At 49.5% G+C, this 20,165-nt stretch overlaps 1 protein-coding gene across 3 annotated transcripts in view; it reads right to left on the reverse strand.

The window, feature by feature from the left end:
• CALCOCO1 (calcium binding and coiled-coil domain 1) overlaps positions 1-20,165 on the reverse strand; it is a 169,588-nt gene that overhangs the window by 63,834 nt on the left and 85,589 nt on the right. For all 3 annotated transcript variants that reach the window (XM_063952161.1, XM_063952159.1, XM_063952160.1), the window contains 2 exons: positions 10,298-10,393; positions 10,070-10,175 (listed from right to left, as the gene is read on the reverse strand). In XM_063952161.1, the coding sequence (XP_063808231.1) occupies positions 10,070-10,175; positions 10,298-10,393 (202 nt within the window). The remainder of the gene's footprint in view (positions 1-10,069; positions 10,176-10,297; positions 10,394-20,165) is intronic.

Here is a 20,165-nt window from a genome sequence, read left to right on the forward strand (position 1 = left end):
TCCCTCCTGGAGAGGGTCATGTTGGTGGTACTGCTTTGGAAGATTACCCAATAGAGATCCATCTTCAGAAGAGGGACAGAATTATTCTTATCCTGGAAATTACTCACTATTGAGTGAGATACATGCCTTTACCCATTTTTTGAAATGTAAGTGCAATTTTATACCATCCCTATATTACCAAACCATACAGGATTACACTATTATTGTCTCTTTCCTTTTTGGGTATATTCCGAATAATGGCCAAAGGGAATCTATCTGGAAGGAGTAAAAGAACCAAGAATCCTGGGGACTGTTTGTATTACCCAAAGAGACATCTGAGGGAAAATTATATCCACTTTGGTGGGATTGACTGACTCCCTTTTGTGTTTATGTAACCTCATATAACGCCTATTGAAGTCTCTATTTTTGTTCTTTCCACATTTGCTTGAAGTTAGGTGTTACTTCTGAGAGACTTTTTGTGCTGTTTGTGTGGGGTGTAGTGCGCCTATTCATATATCATCAGCCACTGTTTCTATTGTCAAATGAAACGATGACACCACCTTTGGGAGAAATTGGGGACGAGTCCTCAATTCTGCCCTGTCCATATGGAAGATCAGATAAGGGCTTTTACATGACAAAGCCGCCAATTCCGACACACGCCTAGCCGATGCTAAGGCCAACAGCATGACCACTTTCCACGTGAGTTACTTTAGTTCCACGGTCTTAAGTGGCTCAAACCAGTGGGATTTCAGGAAATCCAACACAACGTTAAGATCCCAGGGTGCCACTGGTGGCACAAAAGGGGGCTGAATATGCAGCACTCCCTTAACAAATGTCTGAACCTCAGGCAGTGAAGCCAGTTCTTTTTGAAAGAAAATGGATAGGGCCGAAATCTGGACCTTTATGGACCCCAATTTTAGGCCCATAGTCACCCCTGACTGTAGAAAGTGCAGGAATCGACCCAGCTGGAATTCCTCCGTAGGGGCCTTCCTGGCCTCACACCAAGCAACATACTTCCGCCATATACAGTGATAATGTTTTGCTGTCACGTCTTTCCTAGCTTTTATCAGCGTAGGAATAACTTCATCCGGAATGCCTTTTTCCGCTAGGATCCGGCGTTCAACCGCCATGCCGTCAAACGCAGCCGCGGTAAGTCTTGGAACAGACAGGGCCCTTGTTGCAGCAAGTCCTGTCTGAGAGGCAGAGGCCATGGGTCCTCTGTGCGCATTTCTTGCAGTTCCGGGTACCAAGTCCTTCTTGGCCAGTCCGGAACAATGAGTATTGTTCTTATTCCTCTCTTTCTTACTATTCTCAGTACTTTTGGTATGAGAGGAAGAGGAGGAAACACATATACCGACTGGTACACCCACGGTGTCACTAGGGCGTCCACAGCTATCGCCTGAGGGTCCCTTGACCTGGCGCAATATCTTTTTAGCTTTTTGTTGAGGCGGGACGCCATCATGTCCACCTGTGGCAGTTCCCATCAGTTTGCAATCAGTTGGAAGACTTCCTGATGAAGTCCCCACTCTCCCGGGTGGAGGTCGTGTCTGCTGAGGAAGTCTGCTTCCCAGTTGTCCACTCCCGGAATGAACACTGCCGACAGTGCTTGCACGTGATTCTCCGCCCATCGAAGAATCTTTGTGGCTTCCGCCATTGCCATCCTGCTTCTTGTGCCGCCCTGGCGGTTTACATGGGCGACCGCCGTGATGTTGTCTGACTGAATCAGCACTGGCCGGTTTCGAAGCAGGGGCTCTGCTTGACTCAGGGCGTTGTAAATGGCCCTTAATTCCAGTATATTTATGTGTAGAGAAGTCTCCAGACTTGACCACAGTCCTTGGAAGTTTCTTCCCTGAGTGACTGCCCCCCACCCTCGGAGGCTTGCATCCGTGGTCACCAGGACCCAGTCCTGTATGCCGAACCTGCGGCCCTCGAGAAGGTGAGCACTCTGCAGCCACCACAGTAGAGACACCCTGGCCCTGGGGGACAGTGTGATCAGCCGATGCATCTGAAGATGCGATCCGGACCATTTGTCCAACAGATCCCACTGAAGGATCCTTGCATGGAACCTGCCGAAGGGAATGGCTTCGTATGAAGCCACCATCTTTTCCAGGACTCGCGTGCAGTGATGCACCGATACCTGTTTTGGTTTCAGGAGGTCCCTGACCAGAGAAGCTAATTCCTGGGCCTTCTCCACCGGGAGAAACACCTTCTTCTGTTCTGTGTCCAGAATCATGCCCAGGAAAGCAGACGCGTCGTAGGAATCAGCTGCGACTTTGGAACATTCAGAATCCAGCCGTGCTGTAGTAACACTTCCTGAGAGAGTGTTACGCTGATCAACAACTGCTCCCTGGACCTCGCCTTTATGAGGAGATCGTCCAAGTACGGGATAATTATAACTCCCTTCTGCCGAAGGAGTATCATCATTTCGGCCATTACCTTGGTAAATATTCTCGGTGCCGTGGACAGGCCAAACGGCAACGTCTGGAACTGGTAATGACATTCCTGTACCACAAATCTGAGGTACTCCTGGTGAGGTGGGTAAATGGGGACATGCAAGTAAGCATCTTTGATGTCCAGCGACACCATAAAATCCCCCTCTTCCAGGCTTGCAATAACCGCTCTGAGCGATTCCATTTTGAACTTGAATTTCTTTATATAAGTGTTCAAGGACTTTAGATTCAGAATGGGTCTCACCGAACCGTCCGGTTTCGGTACCACAAACATTGTGGAATACCGTATATACTCGAGTATAAGTCGACCCGAATATAAGCCAAGGCACCTAATTCTACCACAAAAACCTGGGGAAACTTATTGACTCGAGTATAAGCCTAGGGTGGGAAATTCAGCTCTAGCCGTACACAGCCCTCAGTGCCAGATATGCCCTCATACTGCCAGATATGCCCTCATACTGCCAGATATGCCCCCACAGTGCCAGATATGCCCCCACAGTGCCAGATATGCCCCCACACTGCCAGATATGCCCACAGTGCCAGATATGCCCCACAGTGCCTGATGTGCCAGATATGCCCTCATGCTGCCACATATGTCCCTCATGCTGCCACATATGACCCTCATGCTGCCACATATGACCCTCATGCTGCCACAAATGCCCCTCATGCTGCCACATATACCCCCTCATGCTGCCAGATATGTCCCCTCATGCTGCCAGATACGTCCCCTTATGCTGCCAGATATGTCCCCTCATGATGCCACATATGCCCCCTCATGCTGCCAGATATGCCCCCTCATGCTGCCAGATATGTCCCCTCATGCTGCCAGATATGTCCCCTCATGCTGCCACATATGCCCCCTCATGCTGCCAGATATGCCCCCTCATGCTGCCAGATATGCCCCCTCATGCTGCCAGATATGTCCCCTCATGCTGCCAGATATGTCCCCTCATGATGCCAGATATGCCCCCTCATGCTGCCAGATACGTCCCCTCATGCTGCCAGATATGTCCCCTCATGATGCCACATATGCCCCCTCATGCTGCCAGATATGCCCCCTCATGCTGCCAGATATGTCCCCTCATGCTGCCAGATATGTCCCCTCATGATGCCACATATGCCCCCTCATGCTGCCAGATATGTCCCCTCATGCTGCCAGATACGTCCCCTCATGCTGCCACATATACCCCCTCATGCTGCCAGATATGCTCCCTCCCCAAGTGCCAGGTATGCCCCACAGTGTTGTTACTTACCCCTCCGTCGATCCCGCGCTGTCTTCTGGAGGGACACGAAGCGCACAGCACGCGCCTCTCCTGTGTCCCTCCTGCATCTTCGGCGGCCGCGGCAGGTCTATTAAAGGAAGTGCCGGTTCGTGATCAGAGGTCACGAACGGGTACTTCCTGTAATAGAACCGCCGCTGCTGCCGCCGGAGATGCAGGAGGGACACAGGAGAGCCGCGCGCTGTGCGCTTCGTGTCCCTCCTTCACACTGCTCTGCCTCTGCCTGTCACTGACTCGAGTATAAGCCGAGGTGGCTTTTTCAGCACAAAAAAAAGTGCTGAAAAAGTCGGCTTATACTCGAGTATATACGGTAGTAACCCCTTCCCTGTTGAAGGAGGGGGACCCTGACAATCACTTGCTGGAGGTACAGCTTGTGAATTGCCGCCAGCACTACCTCCCTTTCCATGGGGGAAGCTGGCAAGGCTGATTTGAGGTAACGGCAGGGGGGAGTCACTTCGAATTCCAGCTTGTATCCCTGAGATACAATTTGTATAGCCCAGAGATCCACCTGTGAACGAATCCACTGGCTGCTGAAGTTTCGGAGACGCGCCCCCCCGCACCTGGCTCCGCCTGTGGTGCCCCAACGTCATGCGGTGGACATAGTGGAAGCAGGGGAGGACTTTTGTTCCTGGGAACTTGCTGCATGGTGCAGCTTCTTACCTCTACCCCTGCCTCTGGCAAGAAAGGATGCAGCCCTGACCCTCTTGCCTTATTGGGAACGAAAGGACTGCATTTGATAATACGGTGCTTTCTTAGGCTGTGAGGAAACCTGAGGCAAGAAAGTCGACTTTCCAGCTGTCGCTGTAGACACGAGGTCCGACAGACCGTCCCCAAACAACTCCTCACCCTTATAAGGCAAAACCTCCATGTGTTTTTTAGAATCAGCATCTCCTGTCCATTGCCGAGTCCATAAGACCCTCCTGGCAGAAATGGACATAGCATTAATTCTAGAGCCCAGCAGGCAAATGTCCCTCTGAGCATCTCACATATATAAGACGACGTCTTTGATATGGCCCAGGGTTAGCAAAACAGTATCTCTGTCGAGGGAATCTATGTCATCTAACAGAGAATCTGTCCACGCTGCTACAGCACTACACATCCAGGCTGAAGCAATAGCAGGTCTCAGTAGTGTACCAGAGTGTGTATACACTGACTTCAGGATAGCTTCCTGCTTTCTATCCGCAGGCTCCTTTAAGGCGGCCGTATCCTGAGACGGCAGGGCAACCTTTTTAGATAAGCGTGTCAGCGCCTTGTCCACCCTAGGGGATATTTCCCAACGTAACCTGTCCGTTGGCGGGAAAGGGTACGCCATCAGTAACCTCTTAGAGATCACTAATTTCTTATCAGGGGAACTCCACGCTTCTTCACACAATTCATTTAATTCATCCGATGGGGGAAAAGTCACTGACTGCTTTTTCTCCCCAAACATATAAACCCTCTTGGTATTAACCGGGTTACTCTCAGAAATGTGTAATACATCTTTCATTGCAATAATCATGTATCGGATGGCCTTGGTCATTTTAGACTGTAAATGTGCCTCATCATCGTCGACACTGGAGTCGGACTCCGTGTCGGCATCTGTGTCAACCATCTGAGATAGAGGGCGTTTATGAGCCCCTGACGGCTTCTGAGACGCCTGGGCAGGCGCGGGCTGAGACCCCGGCTGTCCCAAGGCTGCAGCATCATCAAACCTTTTATGTAAGGAGTTTACATTATCATTTAAGACCTTCCACATATCCATCCAATCAGGTGTCGGCCCCGACGGGGGCGATACCACACTTATCTGCCCTTGCTCCGCCTCCACGTAACCTTCCTCATCAAACATGTCGACACAGCCGTACCGACACACCGCACACACACAGGGAATGTTCAGACTGAGGACAGGATCCCACAAAGTCCTTTGGGGAGACAGAGAGAAAGTATGCCAGCACACACCACAGCGCTAAATAACACAGGGATTTTCACTGCTAATAAGTGATTTTCCCAATAGCTGCTTTTTTGTATTGACTTGCGCCTAAATTTATGTGCCCCCCCTCTCTTTTTTACCCGTCTTGTACCTGGATACTGCGGGGGAGAGCCTGGGGAGCTGCTTCCAGCGGAGCTGTGAAGGGAAAATGGCGCTGGTGTGCTGAGGAAGAAGGCCCCGCCCCCTCAGTGGCGGGCTTCTGTCCCGCATTTCATGTAAAAAAAGGCGGGGGTTTTTACATATATACAGTGCTAGACTGTATATATGTATGTTTTTGTGCCAAAGGTACCTCAATTGCAGCCCAGGGCGCCCCCCCCCCAGCGCCCTGCACCCTACAGTGACCGGAGTGTGTAAGTGTGCTGGGAGCAATGGCGCACAGCTGCGGTGCTGTGCGCTACCTTAATGAAGACAGGAGTCTTCAGCCGCCGATTTCGTCGTCTTCCAGCTTCTGTTCTTCTGGCTCTGCAAGGGGGACGGCGGCGCGGCTCCGGGAACGGACGATCGAGGACAGGTGCCTGTGTTCGAACCCTCTGGAGCTAATGGTGTCCAGTAGCCTAAGAAGCACAAGCTAGCTGCAAGCAGGTAGGTTTGCTTCTCTCCCCTTAGTCCCACGTAGCAGCGAGTCTGTTGCCAGCAGAAGCTCACTGAAAATAAAAAACCTAATAAATACTTTCTTTTCTAGTAAGCTCAGGAGAGCCCACTAGGAGCACCCAGCTCTGGCCGGGCACAGATTCTAACTGAGGTCTGGAGGAGGGGCATAGAGGGAGGAGCCAGTGCACACCAGATAGTACCTGCGGAGCCCGTCTATTCCCCATGGTCCTTACGGAGTTCCCAGCATCCACTAGGACGTCAGAGAATTTATGGATGTCCTTGCCTGGCGCAGATAGGAAAAATCTTCGATGTTACGGTAACTGCATATGGTTTTGCGATCAGCCCTCATATTGCGATGCATTTGCAAATTTTATGATGGACGTTTTTTCACTATTTCTGGGCAGCAACTATTTGATTGCAGAAACTGCAATCCTTACTGACTAGGGTCCTAAGTGCCGATTTTGACTTTGCGATTTCCCTTGAACTCCCCGGAGCCCAGAACTACCGATTATGTCTAAGGGCCTAATTCAGACCTGATCGTTAGCATGCGATTTTTGCACTGCTGCGATCAGATAGTCGCCGCCTACAGAGGGAGTATATTTTAGCTGTGCAAGTGTGTGAACACATGTGTAACAGAGCTGTACAAACAGATTTTATGCAGTCTCTGCGCAGCCCAGGACTTACTAAGCCGCTGGGATCACATCAGCCTGTCAGGGACCGGAATTGACGTCAGGAACCATCCCTGCAAACGCATGGCCACACCTGCATTTTTCCAGACACTCCCTGAAAACGGTCAGTTGACACCCACAAACGCCTTCTTCTTGTCAATCTTCTTGTGATCGCCGTGTGAACGGATCCGTCGCACAAACCCATCGCTGAGCGGCGATCCGCCTGCGCATTGCGGTGCATACACATGCGCAGTTTGGACCTGATCGCCCGCAGTGCGAAAAGGCACAGCAGCGATCAGGTCTGAATTACCCCCCCAAGTGCGATTTTGACTATACTATGCACTAGATTGTACACAATATAGTAAAAATTGCCTTGCCAGTCTATTTATTCTTGCGATACCGAACCCACGGGAGTGCGCTTCGGTATTGCAAGCTGTGTACACGGTGCAATATTTGCTAACTCTTCTTATGATTTTGACTATATAGTCAAAATTGTACTGTGTGTATGCACCATGGCCTCATTCCGAGTTGTTCGCTCGGTAAAAATCTTCGCATCGCAGCGATTTTCCGCTTAATGCGCATGCGCAATGTCCGCACTGCGACTGCGCCAAGTAAATTTGCTATGTAGTTAGGATTTTTACTCACGGCTTTTTCATCGTTCTGGCGATCGTAATGTGATTGACAGGAAATGGGTGTTACTGGGCGGAAACAGGCCGTTTTCTGGGCGTGTGGGAAAAAACGCTACCGTTTCCGGAAAAAACGCAGGAGTGGCCGGAGAAACGGAGGAGTGTCTGGGCGAACGCTGGGTGTGTTTGTGACGTCAAACCAGGAACGACAAGCACTGAACTGATCGCAGATGCCGAGTAAGTCTGAAGCTACTCAGAAACTGCTACGAGGTGTGTAATCGCAATATTGCGAATACATCGTTTGCAATTTTAAGATGCTAAGATTCACTCCCAGTAGGCGGCGGCTTAGCATGAGCAAATCTGCTAAAATTCACTTGCGAGCGAACAACTCGGAATGAGGGCCCATAATTTTACACCTTTGCAAAACCATGTTGCTATGCAGTGTGGGTAGAATTTAATTGGTATCCGGTACTAGGTCAATCACACTTAGGTCAACAGTCATTAAGTCGACAACTATTGGTCGACATGGTCACTAGGTCGACATGGAAAAAGGTCGGCATGAGTTTTTCACATTTTTTTCTTCATTTTTTTTTTTACTTTTTCATACTTTACGATCCATGTGGACTATGATTGGGAATAATAACCTGTGCTGAGCACAGCGGCAGTGGACTGAGGCACCTTGCCCAAACCATGGCGAGCGAAGCGAGTCATGCAAGGGGACACAGTGCACCTTTTGGGGTTCCCGGTCACTTTACGAAGAAAACAACGCCCCCCCCCCCTCAAAGCTCATGTCGACATTTTTCCATGTCGACCTTGTTCATGTCTAACTAATGACTGTGTCAACCTATTTCAGATGTCGACCTAGTCGCTGTCGTCCAATAGCGGTCGACCTAATGACTGCCGACCGAAGTGTGGTCGACCCAATGATCCACACCCAATTAAATTATGCCGTTAGATGTGAGAGGGGCTTGACCAAAGTAAAATCTAAATTGCACTATAAAATATAAAGCTGCCCAAGATTTGTGGGCTACATGCAAAAGCAGCCAGTATTTACCCTGCATGAAAAAATAAATTTATTTGCAGTCCTTGCATTGCAACATGTTTTACTCCTATGATCTGACATAGATCATCCTGTGTGCCCAAATCATTCAACTGAAGAAGAAAAAATAAATAAATAAAAAGATCTTTATAATTCATGGAATCACTGGATATGTGGGTACTCTAGAACTAATAATATAGGGGTCAATTCAATTGAACGCGGATTGAATAGTGCCGGGAAGGAGCTCCCCAGAGCTATTCAATTCAGCGCGATGCTAAGTTGTAGAATGCCCGTACTCGTGGACTAAACAGGGTGTTTAGTCATGATAACAGGCATTCTCCCACTAAACTGCCTTGTCACGCTGCGCTAGGGCACAAAACTGTATTGCAGACTGAGGGGCAGATTTATTAAGCCTGGTGAAGTGATAAAGTGGAAGGTGATACGGCACCAGCCAGTCAGCTCCTAACTGTCATTTTTCAAACCAAGCCTGTGACATGGTAATTAGGAGCTGATTGGCTGTTACTTTATCACCGTGCAATTTATCACTTCACCAGGCTTAATAAATCTGCCCCCTAGTTTTGCCGGATTTCTGCTCGCACCCCCAGGAGGGGAGCAAGAAGAAACCCTCTAGCTGGGGATAACTTTGCGCTGAATTGAATTGCTCTGAGGTCACATAGTGTTCATTCCAGCACACTACACGTGTCACAACCCACGCAGTTCCACTTTCCTGCCTGGGGCGTCGCTCTCTGCTCTGGTACTTCTCGCACACTCTGGTCAGTATCTTAGCACTGAGACAGAGACCAAAGTGTGCTAGAAGCACCAAAGCAGGTAGCGACACCCCACAGACAGGAAAGAGGAACTACATGGGTTGAGACAGATGCAGGGTGATAGAATGAACACTATCACCGGCAGCTCCTACCTTTCTTGGTTAGTGGGGCTGCCGCTACCTTACCGGAAAGCAGAGGAGGGTCCCGGCGCCTGCGAAATGGTGGTGACAAGCACATGCTTCCATGGACTACATCAGCTGCAGCCCATAGAATCCGGCTAGGGCAGACAAAAAGGCACGGAGTCGCTTCATACAGGAAGCCAGCTCTCTGCTAATCGCAGCCCCGTCTGGCAGTCCCGGAGGGAGGAAATGCCTCCCAATGGGACTGCCTGTCCTGCAGGTGACTGGCAGAGAGGACTTCCAATAGGAAGTCACTGTCAGTCACAGTAAAGCCACTAATCTAGTGCAGTCACTAAGAATGCAACTGTAGCAGATGTGCTCACTGAAGTGGTGGATTTTACTGAGCGGGCTGCAGGGGATGGTAAAATCCACAACTGAACACTATAATCTTATATTAATTGTGAAACATGACACAAGATAACGTTACTGTTACTGTGAACTCTAAAGCAGTCAGCAAGTAATCTCAACACATGACAGTGAAATAGAAAACTGAGACTCGGACGATAAGAGACATGAAGACATACTAAATCCTGCTGAGGTCTCTTCTTCAATCATTTTGTCTTCTCTCCATTTCTCATCAGCAAGCTTGTCCAGACGTTCCTCCAGCCTCCTCACATACTGCATTATCTCCTGGCAGGTGAACAGAAGTGGAGTTAAATCTACTGCAAAGACGTCAAAAGGAAAAAGAGCAAATCCGCCACCAAACAGCAGTGTGATGACTCAGAGACAACATGCCCAGGTATATATCTCACCTGTCTCTCCTCTTTCAGCTGCTCCTTTTCCATCTGTGCCACCTTCAGGGCAGACTTCAACTCGCTCAGCTCTCGTCTGCTCTCTGACAACTGCACCTGCACAACGTAAGGCAAATACAATTAGAAGCCCACACACAGGGAAATCGTTGTTTTTCAATTTGGTCAAATTGACCATTCACTGCAGAGTGTGCGGCTTACATTCCCAATAAAAACCTCACCCAATCGGGTCATATTTTCTTGGCTGCAGCAGCAAACTAGGTTGGACAGTACCAAAGCTGGTTGTGGCGTGTGGACTAACTGTTCATTGCATTATTTGTGTGACGGTCACACCAAACAACCCGATCACAACGCATGTTGGAGGATGAGTATTATCATTATTTATTGACATTAACGCTGGGACTTCTTATCTTATTTTTATAATATAATGAATAGGAAACTGGTTACCAATACAAAACGACAATATCGGCCTATTTGTTGCTTAGGTATTTATTTCACCCCTGTGCTAAACATATATTGACTCATCTTTTGACTCATCCCATTGTGACTTCAATATCAGCAATGTTTAGCTGCACTTCTTTTCCAGACCACTGGCTTATTTATAACCCAAGCATAGAGTGTTCAGTACTGACTGGAGAGTGGCATAATATCACAAAATAATGGAAGCAGGCCGCAAGGGACTGTTATACCTATATGAATGGCTGCAGGGCTCCCGATTACAATCCCATCCCATTTGTATGGGTTGTATTTCCATATTTGTACTCATGGCACCGCCTATGTTACCACCACTTTTCTGTTTCCAAATATGAGATAAATGCGTTACAGAGGATGTGGTTTCCCATTTTACATTTACTTGCTAAATTAAAGTCCAGCAAACAGCTGTATAAGAGAAATTGTTATACTTTTCTGAACAGCAGCTGGTCTCCCAACAAAATCTGTCTCCAGTTCGTAGCAGTTGACATGATGTAAAAAGGTTTCATGCCTACAAATACGAATTACTTTCCTAATTAGCCTAGGTTAATCCTTTTTTCTAGTATACATATATGAATATAGGGCCTAATTCAAGGTTGACTGCAAAATCCTCTAACGGACAAAACCATGTGCACTGCAGGTGGGGCAGATATAAAATGTGCAGAGAGAGTTAGATTTGGGTGGGGTGTGTTCAAACTGAAATCTAAATTGCAGTGTAAAAATAAAGCAGCCAGTATTTACCCTGCACAGAAACAAGATTTAGTACTATCTGGTGTGCACTGGCTCCTCCCTCTATGCCCCTCCTCCAGACCTCAGTTAAGAAAACTGTGCCCGGAAGAGCTGACATTACAAGGCAAGGATTTTGGAATCCAGGGTAAGACTCATACCAGCCACACCAATCGCACTGTACAACTTGTGATAAACTTACCCAGTTAACAGTATGAACAACAACTGAGCATCACTCAACCGATGCTACATAACCATAACCCTTTGTTAAGCAATAACTATATACACGTATTGCAGAAAGTCCGCACTTGGGACGGGCGCCCAGCATCCACTACGGACTACGAGAAATAGAATTACCGGTGAGTAAATTTTTATTTTCTCTAACGTCCTAGTGGATGCTGGGGACTCCGTAAGGACCATGGGAATTATACCAAAGCTCCCAAACGGGCGGGAGAGTGCGGATGACTCTGCAGCACCGAATGGGCAAACACCAGGTCCTCCTCAGCCAGGGTATCAAACTTGTAGAACTTTGCAAATGTGTTTGAACCCGACCAAGTAGCAGCTCGGCAAAGCTGTAATGCCGAGACCCCTCGGGCAGCCGCCCAAGAAGAGCCCACCTTCCTTGTGGAATGGGCTTTCACTGATTTTGGATGCGGCAATCCAGCCGCAGAATGAGCCTGCTGAATTGTGTTACAGATCCAGCGAGCAATGGTTTGCTTTGAAGCAGGAGCACCCAGCTTGTTGGATGCATTCAGGATAAACAGCGAGTCAGTTTTCCTGACTCCAGCCGTCCTGGCAACATAGATCTTCAAAGCCCTGACTACATCAAGCAACTTGGAATCCTCCAAGTCACGAGTAGCCGCAGGCACCACAATGGGTTGGTTCAAATGAAAAGATGACACCACCTTTGGCAGAAACTGCGGACGAGTTCGCAATTCTGCCCTATCCATATGGAAAACCAGATAGGGGCTTTTACATGACAAAGCCGCCAATTCTGACACACGTCTAGCTGATGCTAGGGCCAACAGCATGACCACTTTTCACGTGAGATACTTTAGCTCCACTGTCTTAAGTGGCTCAAACCAGTGGGATTTCAGGAAAGCCAAGACCACGTTAAGATCCCAAGGTGCCACTGGTGGCACAAAAGGAGGCTGAATATGCAGCACTCCCTTAACAAACGTCTGAACCTCAGGCAGTGAAGCCAGTTCTTTTTGAAAGAAAATGGATAGGGCCGAAATCTGGACCTTTATGGACCCTAATTTTAGGCCCATAGTCACACCTGACTGTAGGAAGTGCAGGAATCGACCCAGCTGGAATTCCTCTGTAGGGGCCTTCCTGGCCTCACACCAAGCAACATATTTTCGCCATATACGGTGATAATGTTTTGCTGTCACGTCCTTCCTAGCCTTTATCAGCGTAGGAATAACTGCATCCGGAATGCCCTTTTCTGCTAGGATCCGGCGTTCAACCGCCATGCCGTCAAACGCAGCCGCGGTAAGTCTTGGAACAGACAGGGCCCCTGTTGCAACAGGTCCTGTCTGAGAGGCAGAGGCCATGGGTCCTCTGTGAGCATTTCTTGCAGTTCCGGGTACCAAGTCCTTCTTGGCCAATCCGGAACAATGAGTATTGTTCTCACTCCTCTTTTTCTTACGATTCTCAGTACCCTGGGTATGAGAGGAAGAGGAGGAAACACATAAACCGACTGGAATACCCACGGTGTCACCAGTGCGTCCCCAGCTATCGCCTGAGGGTCCCTTGACCTGGCGCAATACCTCTTTAATTTTTTGTTGAGGATGGACGCCATCATGTCCACCTGTGGCAGTTCCCATCGATTTACAATCTGCGTGAAGACTTCTTGATGAAGTCCCCACTCTCCCGGGTGGAGGTCGTGTCTGCTGAGGAAGTCTGCTTCCCAGTTGTCCACTCCCGGAATGAACACTGCTGACAGTGCTTGCACGTGATTCTCCGCCCAACGAAGAATCCTGGTGGCTTCCGCCATTGCCACCCTGCTTCTTGTGCCGCCCTGGCGGTTTACATGAGCGACTGCCGTGATGTTGTCTGACTGGATCAGCACTGGTTGGTCTCGAAGCAGAGGCTCCGCTTGACTCAGGGCGTTGTATATGGCCCGTAGCTCCAGGATATTTATGTGCAGACAAGTCTCCTGACTTGACCACAGCCCTTGGAAGTTTCTTCCTTGAGTGACTGCCCCCCACCTTCGGAGGCCTGATTTACATGGGCGACTGCCGTGATGTTGTCTGACTGGATCAGTACCGGCTGGTTTTGAAGCAGGGGTTTTGCCTGACTTAGGGCATTGTAAATGGCCCTTAGTTCCAGAATATTTATGTGCAGGGAAGTCTCCTGACTTGACCATAGTCCTTGGAAGTTTCTTCCCTGTGTGACTGCTCCCCAGCCTCGAAGGCTGGCATCCGTGGTCACCAGGACCCAGTCCTGTATGCCGAATCTGCGGCCCTCGAGGAGGTGAGCACCTTGTAGCCACCACAGAAGAGACACCCTGGCCCTGGGGGACAGGGTGATCATCCGATGCATCTGAAGATGCGATCCGGACCACTTGTCCAGCAGATCCCACTGAAAGATCCTCGCATGGAACCTGCCGAAGGGAATGGCTTCATATGACGCCACCATCTTTCCCAGGACTCGTGTGCAGTGATGCACCGACACCTGTTTTGGCTTTAGGAGGTCTCTGACCAGAGTCACGAGCTCCTGAGCCTTCTCCTCCGGGAGAAACACCTTCTTCTGGTCTGTGTCCAGAATCATGCCCAGGAAGGGCAGACGCGTCGCAGGAATCAGCTGCGACTTTGGAATGTTCAGAATCCAGCCGTGATGACGCAACACTTCCTGAGAGCGTGCTACGCTGATCAACAACTGCTCCCTGGACCTCGCCTTTATGAGGAGATCGTCCAAGTATGGGATAATTGTAACCCCTTGCTTCCAAAGGAGCACCATCATTTCCGCCATCACCTTGGTAAAAACTCTCGGTGCCGTGGACAGGCCAAACGGCAACGTCTGGAATTGGTAATGACAGTCCCGTACCACAAACCTGAGGTACTCCTGATGAGGCGGATAAATGGGGACATGCAAGTAAGCATCCTTGATGTCCAGAGACACCATAAAATCCCCCTCTTCCAGGCTTGCAATGACCGCTCTGAGCGATTCCATTTTGAACTTGAATTTCTTCAGATAAATGTTCAGGGATTTTAAATTTAAAATGGGTCTGACCGAACCGTCCGGTTTCGGTACCACAAACATAGTGGAATAGTAGCCCCTTCCCCGTTGAAGGGGGGAACCTCTACCACCACCTGCTGGAGAAAAAGTTTGTGAATTGCCGCCAACACTATCTCCCTTTCCATGGGGGAAGTTGGTAAGGCCGATTTTAGGTAACGGTGAGGGGGCGTCACCTCGAATTCCAGCTTGTATCCCTGAGACACAACTTGTATAGCCCAAGGATCCACCTGTGAGCGAACCCACTGGTGGCTGAAATGTCGGAGACGCGCCCCCACGGCTCCTGGCTCCGCCTGTGGAGCCCCAGCGTCATGCGGTGGATTTAGTGGAAGCCGGGGAAGACTTTTGTTCATGGAAACTAGCTGTATGGTGCAGCTTTTTTCCTCTACCCCTGCCTCTGGCAAGAAAGGACGCACCTCTGACCTTCTTGCTCTTCTGAGAACAAAAGGACTGCATTTGGTAATACGGTGCTTTCTTAGGCTGTGGAGGGACATTAGGCAAGAAATTTGACTTCCCAGCCGTAGCTGTGGAAACTAGGTCCGAGAGACCGTCCCCAAACAATTCCTCACCCTTATAAGGTAAAACCTCCATGTGTTTTTTAGAGTCGGTATCCCCTGTTCATTGCCGAGTCCATAAGACCCTTCTGGCAGAAATGGACATTGCGTTTACTCTAGAGCCCAGCAGGCAAATGTCCCTCTGGGCATCCCGCATATATAGGACAGCGTCCTTAATATGTGCCAAGGTCAGTAGAACAGTGTCCCTGTCCAGGGTATCTATCTCCTCAGACAGAGTATCCGTCCATGCAGCTACCGCACTACACATCCAGGCCGAAGCAATTGCTGGCCTCAGCAGTGTGCCAGAATGTGTATAAACAGACTTCAGGATAGCTTCCTGCTTTCTATCCGCAGGATCCTTTAGGGCGGCCGTATCCGGAGACGGCAGGGCCACCTTCTTAGACAAGCGTGTCAACGCCTTGTCTACCCTAGGGGAGGATTCCCAGCGTAACCTGTCCGTTGGCGGGAAAGGATACGCCATAAGTAATCTCTTGGAAATTATCACCTTCCTGTCAGGGGAATCCCACGCTTTTTCACATAATTCATTTAATTCATGTGAAGGGGGAAAAGTCACTTCATGCTTTTTCTCCCCATACATATAAATCCTCTTGTCAGGGACAGGATTTTCCTCAGAAATGTGTAATACATCCTTCATTGCTACAATCATGTAGCGGATGGCTTTAGTCATGTTAGGCTGCAACTTTGCCTCATCGTCATCGACACTGGAGTCCGATTCCGTGTTGACATCTGTGTCAACTATCTGTGATAGTGTGCGCTTTTGAGACCCTGACGGCCTCTGCGCTGTAGGATCAGGCAAGGGTTGAGACCCTGACTGTCCCAAGGTTACAGTTTTATCCAATCTGTTATGCAAGGAGTTTACATTATCATTTAACACCTTCCACATATCCATCCAATCAGGTGTCGGCACCGTCGGCGGCGACACCACACTCAGCTGCACTTGTTCTGCCTCCACGTATCCTTCCTCATCAAACATGTCGACACAGGCGAACCGACACACAGCACACACACAGGGAATGCTCTGACTGAGGACAGGACCCCACAAAGGCTTTTGGGGAGACAGAGAGAGAGTATGCCAGCACACACCCCAGCGCTATATAACCCAGGGATTACACTGTACCTTAGTGTTTACCCCGTAGCTGCTGTTAAATATATTTCTGCGCCTAAATTTATGTGCCCCCCCTCTCTTTTTTACCCTCTATTGCACCTGTATACTGCAGGGGAGAGCCTGGGGAGCGTCCTTCCAGCGGAGCTGTGAAGAGAAAATGGCGCTGGTGTGCTAAAGAAGGCCCCGCCCCCTCAGCGGCGGGCTTCTGTCCCGCTTTAATGTGTAAAAAATGGCGGGGGCTCGGGCATATATACAGTCCCAGACTGTATATATGTCTATTTTTGCCAAAAAGGTAATTAATTGCTGCCCAGGGCGCCCCCCCCTGCGCCCTGCACCCTACAGTGACCGGAGTGTGCGGTGTGCTGTGGGAGCAATGGCGCACAGCTGCAGTGCTGTGCGCTACCTTAAGTGAAGACAGGAGTCTTCAGCTGCCGATTTCGATGTCTTCATGCTTCTGCTGCTTCTGTTCTTCTGGCTCTGCGAGGGGGACGGCGGCGCGGCTCCGGGAACGGACGATCAAGGTTAGGTACCTGTGTTCGATCCCTCTGGAGCTAATGGTGTCCAGTAGCCTAAGAAGCGCTACCTAGCTGCCGTGAGTAGGTTTGCTTCTCTCCCCTCAGTCCCTTGTAGCAAAGAGTCTGTTGCCAGCAGAAGCTCTCTGAAAATAAAAAACATAACAAAATACTTTCTTTTCTAGCAAGCTCAGGAGAGCCCACTAGGAGCACCCAGCTCTGGCCGGTCACAGATTCTAACTGAGGTCTGGAGGAGGGGCATAGAGGGAGTGGCTCCTCCCTCTATGCCCCTCCTCCAGACCTCAGTTAGAATGCACACCAGATAGTACTAAATCTTTCTTTAGAGTGCCCAGTCTCCTGCGGAGCCCGCTATTCCCCATGGTCCTTACGGAGTCCCCAGCATCCACTAGGACGTTAGAGAAATGTTGTTTTACAATCAACCTTGAATTAGGCCCATAATACATTGACTGGTCATCATAAGTGATGACAGACAAAAACTAAAAAGCAGCTCCCTTGTAGACTAAGGGGTCTCCTTTTTTTTTTTTCAAGAGTAAAGTGGGTTTGTGTAATTATAGTTAATGAGGTAGGGCAGCAACAGGGTCATAGGAAGAGGTGTGCAAGCACACCAGCGCTGGTCCACAGCCCCTGCATCTGGCTCACAGACAGCCAATAGTGCTATTTTAGTTTGCCCTGCAGTGTGTAGAGCTGCCTGAAACATCTGGGTTGTTCTGCACTTACTACTGACACTGTCCACGCCCCATCCCGTGAGGTCACATGTTCGGGGCCGGCACAGGCGCATTGCTCCTTGGCAGATTTGTATTCACATAAATACTGTGGGATTATTTGTTTGGTGATCACAAATATTTGGCAGACAAGAAATAAAACAATGGGGGTCATTCTGACCCAATCCCACGCTGCAGTTTTTTTCAGCCGCGCGATCGGGTCCGTAATGCGCATATGCTGCGGCCGCAATGCGCAGGCGCATCGCTGCCCGTCGACGGTGACCGCCAGGCAGTGAATGTTCTAACAAAGATTTCGTTCGCAGCGGTGATCGCAGATGACTGACAGCAGGAAGGCTTTCCGGGGTGGCAACTGACCGTTTTCTGGGAGTGGAGAGGAAAATGCAGGCTTGTCCAGGCGTTTGCAGGGCGGGTGTCTGACGTAAATTCCGGGACGTGACAGGCTGAAGTGATCGCAGTGCCTGAGTAAGTTCAGAGCTACTCAGAAACTGCACAAAATGTTTTTGTACAGCTCCCCTGCACAAGCGTTCACACAATTGCCCAGCTAAAATACACTCCCCGATAGGCGGCGACTATCTGATCGCACGGGCTGCAAAAAGTTGCAGCGTGCGATCAACTTGGAATGACCACCAATGTTTGGGAGAAGAAACTCATGTCTTTCAAATACTGTACATTTTATTACAGCAATGGTAAGGAACAGTACTGTAGCCCAACGAACCCACATTTTTTCTTCTTGTTAATTGTTTTTGTTTCTGTTATTTAATAAAAACATAAAAAATAAAAATAGGGATTTCCGTATTTGAAAACAATGAACGTGTGCCAATTTATTTGAGAACCAAAGCTCTCCCATCTACATCAATGCTATTTGTTGCCTACTTACCAAAATCAATCATACAATAATTAAACAAGAAATAAGAGGACTTCCCTCTTTTAAATGAGGGTGGCCCAAAGGGACACTGAACCATGGGACATTCAAAAGTTGCCCCCTGGGGAGGGTACGCTTAGGCTGCCCGGCCAGAGGACAGTACAACCAAAGGTGGCATTGACTGAGGCACAAACATGAAAACAAGAAACTGCATAAACGTGCGGAGAAAGGACCAGGTAACGGCATGGCAGGCCTGTTCAGCCGAAGCCTCGTGCCTCGCTGTACTGGAGGTCGCCACCGCCTGTGTAGAATGCAATGACATCCAGTTCGATGCCAGTAGTCCTGCACTAGAATAGGCCCGGGAAGTGACTCAGTGGATCGACTTGTGTAAAAGGTTGACATGGCCAAAAGGTAGACACGAGTTTTAGGCCAAAAACTTGTATATTTCATGTTATGTGACCACCATCAGTACAAACATTTACCCTTGCGGACTTACTTTACTCGTCACCCTTTGGGTAAGGTGGCTCGCTCTGCTTCACTCTGCTTTGCTCACCACAGGTTACTATTCCCAACAGATGTCCACGTGGATAGTAAATTAAGCAAATGTTGAGAAAAAAAACAAAAATGGGTGAACATTTATGTATCGTACATTGGGGGTCATTCCGAGTTGATCGTAGCTGTGCTAAATTTAGCACGATCATCTTCCCTGACATGCGGGGGGATGCCCAGCACAGTGCTAGTCCGCCCCGCATGTCAGTCCGCCCCCCCCCCCCCGCCCGCACAAATACAAAAGCATCGCACAGCAGCGATGCTTTTGTATTTGTGCAGTAACTCCCGGCCAGCGTAGCTCCTGCGGCTGGCCGGGAGTTGTTTGTCGCTGCCACTGGCCGCAGCAGCTGCGTGAGACGTCACGCAGCCACCGCGGCCCGCCCTCCCAACGGTCCGGCCGCGCCTGCATTGGCCGGACCGCGCCCTATATACGGCGGCTTAACGCCGCCGTCCAGCCCCCTCCCGCCCAGCGACCGCCTCTGTCTCAGAGGCGATTGCTAGGCAACGACGGCTGCCATGCACCGGTGCTCTGTGGCGCCGGCGCAGTTCCGACCCGATCGCTGCGACAAACTGCAGCGAGCGATCGGGTCGGAATGACCCCCATTGTCATGTTGACCTTTTGCATCTGTCAACCTTAAACACTGTCGACCTAATGCAATAGGTATGGTGTCGACCTTTTGACTGCCGAACAATACATTGTCGAGCTTTCATGTGGATACCCTCCGTGTCATAGAAAATGAGAAATGGTGCCTGCAAGACAAAGCACCCAGCTTGGAATCATGCAGAGCCAAGGCAAGGGCTATAAGGAAAACCATTTTCCAAGTAACGAACTGAAGATCCAAAGGCATAAAGGGAGCCTGCTTGAGAGCGGAGAGGACCAGTTTAAGATCCCACATAGCCACCGGCGGATGAAACCACTATTAAACCCGCATCAGACCTTGTAAAAAAGTCCTAACCTCCGGAAGAGCCAGACTGTGCTAAAAATAAAATCGACAGACCTGAAATGTATATATTTATATTTATTTATTAACAGTTTCTTATACAGCGCAGCAAATTCCGTTGCGCTTTACAATTGGAAATAACAATGA

Source organism: Pseudophryne corroboree, chromosome 2 (genome assembly GCF_028390025.1).
Source record: "Pseudophryne corroboree isolate aPseCor3 chromosome 2, aPseCor3.hap2, whole genome shotgun sequence".
NCBI classification, from domain to species: domain Eukaryota; kingdom Metazoa; phylum Chordata; class Amphibia; order Anura; family Myobatrachidae; genus Pseudophryne; species Pseudophryne corroboree.